The 5,835-nt window shown below is 33.8% G+C and overlaps 1 protein-coding gene across 1 annotated transcript in view; it reads right to left on the bottom strand.

The window, feature by feature from the left end:
* LOC107697863 (copine-9) overlaps window positions 1–5,835 on the bottom strand; it is a 61,787-nt gene that overhangs the window by 30,510 nt on the left and 25,442 nt on the right. The window contains 1 exon segment of the mRNA XM_074187047.1: window positions 4,514–4,522. Within this exon segment, the coding sequence (XP_074043148.1) occupies window positions 4,514–4,522 (9 nt within the window).

The raw sequence follows: 5,835 nt of genomic DNA, 5'->3' as shown, positions 1-5,835 counted from the left end.
AGGAATGCCCCTTGAGACAAGATAGATAAATGCTTTTAAACTTTCAATAAAATGTGGGGTAACGTTTTTAAAGACAAGAGTTCAAGTCAACCCCTCATGAAGACTGGCACAGTTTTAAGCACACTCAAAATCAGGACAAATAAGATGACTCCATTTTTGTGTACTTTTTCCAGAGTTGCCCAAGCACTTTTTGCTGCTAAGAGCTTTTTCCGGAACAATTCGATTGCACTAGCGGTAATGGTGGGTCACTTCAGTCGCTGAAAAACCCACATCGAACCTCTGAAAAGAACATGATTCACCTGAAAAGAGGGAAATTGTAGGGAATGAGGGGGAAAAGGTGATGAGGGTTAGCTAGAAAAAAGATTAAAGGCTGAGGGTGAGGACTGAAAGAATGTGAGAGGGAAAAGAGAGAGATTCTGAGTGAAAGAGAGGAAGCAGCAAAAATTAAGTGATGGAACATTATAAATGCAAAGAAAGACACTGAACACACATTGATTTTTGGAAGTTAATAAAAATGAAATGATATATTTCTGAGTGAAAGAGGATATTCAATAAAAAAAAAATGTAGACTGCAGATTAAAAGTTTTAAATAATTACGATTTTTTTAAATATTTTGAAATAAGTCTCTTATGCTCACCAAGGCTGCATTTATTTGATCAAAAATATAGTAAAAACAGTAATATTGTGAAATATTATTACAATTTAAAAACAACTGTTCACTATTTAAATATATTTTATTCAATATAATTTATTCAGCAAGGATACATTAAATGAATCAAGAGACAGCAAGACATTTATAAGTTTACAAAATATTTCTTTTTCAAATAAATGCTGTTCTTTTGAACGTTCTATTCATCAAAGAATCTTGTTTCAACATTGATAATAAGAAGAACCATCAATGATAACTGAGCACCAATAATAATTGATAATAACTGCGCATCAAATTAGAATGATTTCTGAAGGATCATGTGACACTGAAGACTGGAGTAATGATGCTGAAAATTCTTTTATATATTAAAATAGAAAACAGCTTTTACATTGTAATAATATTTCAGAGTATAATTGTTTATTCTGTATTTTTGATCAAATAAATATAGCCTTGGTGAGCAAAAGAGACCTTTCAAAAACCAAAAATATGAATTATTCCAAACTTTTGACTAGTATATCTATAAGAAATTGATTGATTTGTGAAAATCATGTGGTGAAAAATAAAGCTTGGTGACATCAGCTGAAAAGGAAAAAAAACTTTTCTTTTTATAACATGCAGCGATGAATCGTTCAAAATAACACTAGGAACATTCATTAAGAAGTCAAATAGAGTCATTTCTGATTTCATGCGGACTCTAAGTGGACATGGGCTTGCACAAAATGTATCCAATAGCATATACTGAAATGTGGGAAGTCTAGTATAGTTGTCATAAAATTATAAAATGAGATGATTGATTCCAGCTCCAAAGATCTGTCTCCATGGCCACAGACTCTCTTTCATCATTTTTAAACCCCATTCTAAGTGGTCTCATGCCATCTTTACATTTGATTGGCTAAAATTGGATTCCCAAGGGAACAAATATCACCGCAACAGCTGAGTGGCAGGTTAGCCTGATGCTTTAGTATAGCCTTTGACCCTCCATCTATTCACACACACACACACACACACACACACACACACACGTGCATAAACTCACAATGGTATGCACACACACACACCTACTGACCACCTGCAGGCTAGAAATCCAGTTAAAGCTCAATGATGCCAAATAGGAATTTAGACTGAAGGATGTCTAAGACAGGCAAGCGTCCCACCACGCTTCTCATCTCCCCCCTCCTGAGACACATGTCAGATCCAGACATGCAGGTAAGATTCAGTGAGGCGGATCTGCCATGGAGAAGCTAGAGGTGGCATGGAGTCTGAAAATGACTCTTGGTAGTGGGAAGTGTTTTATCAAGTTATCTCCAGTTGGCTGAGTTGTAATAAATGTAATTATATAATAGTTTTAAAAAAAATGCATTGCTGCATATTATTGCAAATTTCACAGTGCAATCTGGAGAAATAAAAAAAAAATGACCACGAGGATCACTCTCCAAAATGGGTTCCTTTTGTTTCCCTAATCGATGTATAAATAATGACAACAATGTCACAAACAAGAATCTAGTAATTTTCTTCTATTTTCTGCCTTATCTTGATACCTTTATTGAAATAAGACATTTTCCATAAATTTCCATCTAATCTATTTTAGTTTGAAACATTTTTTTTTTTAATTCAAGCATGGGTGCATTTAATTGATCAAGTGACAGTAGACTTTTACATTGTCACACAAAAAAAATCTATTTCTGCACAGTTCATTTGAACTATATTATTATGATTTCTGAAAGATCATGTGACACTGAAAACTGGAGTAGTGATGCTGAAAATTCAGCTTTGCATCACAGCAATAAATGACATCTTAAAATGCAGTATATTATAACAGAAAACAGTTTATTTAATTTGTAATAATATTTCACTATATTAAAGTTTTTACTGTATTTTTGATCAAATAAATGCAGCCTTGGTGAGCATAAGAGACTTGCACAACAAATATGAAAGTAATTTCTAAAGTAGTTTCAAAATGGAAAATCTTCACAAAAAGATCTCAAACGCAGCATCTCAAATAGAGAATAAACAATACCGGACAAAAAAGCAAGCTTTGGGACACCACTAGAGGATTTTTTTTGGTGTGTCACTAACTCTCGGCATTCACTTTCCCGCTGCTATGGAAACAACTTATAAAGGTGAGCCGAAGAGGTTTTCAATCCCAACTTCTGCAGCGAATGAGGTCTCCATCACTGCTACCGTACACAAAAGAACAGGAAGTGCCACTAATGTATGTAATACTGGATTCTACAGAAAGAAAAAAAATGAGAGATAAAAATATATATATATTAATAATAAAAATAATTCACTGACTGACTGGCGGGAAATGAATGAGGGAATAAATTAATAACATTTAATGAATGACATTTAAGATTTCCAGAAGATACGTCTTTGGATTTAGAGTTATTGCACTCAAATTCCTCGCTTTCAGTTAAACCACATTGTGGTATGAAACTATTCATGGTCACAGGCAAAGAACACACTCTTTTCCAGCTGGGCTGTCACCTCTCTAACACAGCATATCTGACAGACAGAACAAAAGCATCTCAAGATTTTATCGGAGAGCTTCAAACCCCCCCGCTTTACTGTGTCTGTGCCAAAAACATGTTTAATCAGAGTCCTCGGCAGCCTGGATAAATCTGGGCGGCATTAGAACTGAGACGCTGAGTTTCTCTTACAGGACAAAGACATCCAGCACTGCTGTATGTGTGTCACGAACACACCAAGAGATCTTTCAAAAGCACAAAAACGTCATTCCAGTACAAATTTGTTATTCAAATTAGTAGTGTGCCCACATATCAATTGTATTCACATTTTACATGTACAAAGTGACATTGTTTGGCAACCACAAAAAGTCTACAGACAATATTACTTTTAGCAAAATAAATAAATAAAATAATAATAAATAATAAAGTGAAAACCATAAAATGTATTATTAATAATAGTATTGATATTAATAATTATTCATCATATTGTGAATTATTAATTGCTAATTATATTATTTAATAATTGTATTATTAACTTAAAAATTACATTTTCTACAGAAAATTTTATGGCGCTTACCCATATAGAACTCACCACCACAATGCTTTGAACTCAATACCACAGCGTTTTAAAAAGTGTTGGGGAAAGTTCCTTTTAAAAGTAATACGTTACAATATTACATTACTCCCCATAAAAGTAACTAATTGCATTACTTATATCCTTTTTATAATGTAATGCGTAACGTTACTTTTTCTCATCTGGGCTGGGCTTGCTTGTTTGTTTTTCATATAAAAAGTTCTATCTTTACATTTACATTTAGTCATTTAGCAGACACTTTTATCCAAAGCGACTTACAAATGAGGACAATAAAAGCAGTCAAAACAAAGAAAAGAGCAACAATATATAAGTGCAAATGACAAGTCTCGTTTAGCCTAACGCAGTACACGTAGCAAGGTGTATATTATACACACATAAACACACACACACACAAAGAAAAACAAGTAGATAGAATAGAAAAAATAGAATAGAAAAATATAAATATATATATTTTTTTTTTTAGCAAATGTAAAAGCCCTTTCACACCAAAAGTGAAATGAAAAAGCCTCAGTCATTCTGGATTGCATGAAGAATAGGATGCAGGAGAAGAAAGTTCAATAAAAAAAACATGAAACACAAATGTCATGTTTATCTAAAGTGATTTTGCTTATTAGTATGGTTGAATTGGATTAACAAAGGTTAGCAGCAAAGATATTGGTTAATAAAATTGGATTAAATACATAAAGGATATTTGTGTTATTTAACATTTAATTATTTGCATTATATTCTGAGTTTGCATTTCACTGTTTTTATTCATTTTGAGTCTAGAACTACAGTAACCTTCATGTTTATACAGCGCACACGACACCTCTGCACTTACTCCCGATTTCTCTCAACATGGGGACAGGAGAGCTGTCAGTCAATAAATGGGAAAACAAAGTAACTGGTGTTACTTATTTGAAAAAGTTATTCAGATATTTTCTTGTAAATTAAAAAAAGTATTGTGTTACTTTACTAGTTACTCCAAAAAGTAACCCACAATTATGTAACTTGTGATATATATATATATATAATGTTGGTAACCAAACAGATGCTGGTATAGCCATTGACTTCCATAGTAGGAAAAAATACTGTGGAAATCAATGGCTATACTAGTAACTGTATGGTTACACTGTCTGTGTTCAACAGAAGAAAGAAACAATTTGAGAGTGAGTAAATTTCATTTTTGGGTAAACTATGCGTTTAATGCAACTTGAATTTTTTTCTTCATTTTATCATTCAACAGGCAAAAATAAGTCATTTAGAAAAGTAATAGCACACCTCTTCTCAATAATCTAAGGTTTCATTTATAACACAAACAGTACAGAACGACTTATAATACTTCAAGTTATTGGTTTGTTCATAGAGCATATACCACTAATTATTTACCGAGTATTTTCTGTGTTTTTTATCATATTGCTGTTGTTGCTTTGTATCATGCAAAACAACAGCCCTTAACGGTAATAAAACCAGTTCAGTGCATGGCCTCTTGGGGCTTATTGCTTTAAATTGTCATACAGCTCTTCAACTGGCATGTAAATGTGGCAAGATCATGCAGCGAAGCATTGTTGTTCCTGTAGATAAAATGGCATCATCAATATAATGGGGCCTCATAAAGGTGAATTACATGAATTTTAAAATACTCAAGCTGCTAAAAATACAGTTCGAGAGACCAGCACGTTGTGTTGCTGAAGTACGCTGCAGGTTCAACCGTGGGAACAGACTGTAGAGAATGAGTAAGCCGGCCAATTAAGCGATGATGGTGGGGATTTTAGTGAGCATGCATTAACTGATCTCACTGTAGGAGAGATAGTGTTTGGTCAGGGCAGGTTAATAGCTGTCAAAAATGCCCTGCTCCCAACAGCACTCAAAACACAGATTGTAGAGGTGCAAATCAGAGCAATTAAACATGTCTGTCGGAGAGGAAGTACTGTAGAGAAATGCAAATACATACCGTATCTGAAGTGCCTGATCCAGATAAGGACAGTGATCATGTGACAGTTAACTCGATTATGCATAATGAATTTTAAAGGCCACACTGTGTTTACAGGTCTGCTGGCTTACAGATTTGGCACACACACATCTGGCGCAGGAATCAGGAACTGTGCTTAAAGGGTTAGTTCACCCAAAAATGAAAATTAGCT

This window comes from Sinocyclocheilus anshuiensis, unplaced genomic scaffold (assembly GCF_001515605.1).
Source record: "Sinocyclocheilus anshuiensis isolate Anshui unplaced genomic scaffold, SAMN03320099.WGS_v1.1 scaffold78, whole genome shotgun sequence".
Classification (NCBI taxonomy): Eukaryota; Metazoa; Chordata; class Actinopteri; order Cypriniformes; family Cyprinidae; genus Sinocyclocheilus; species Sinocyclocheilus anshuiensis.
The sequence above is the reverse complement of the archived record's forward strand: the minus strand, read 5'-3'. Positions and strand labels throughout refer to the sequence as shown.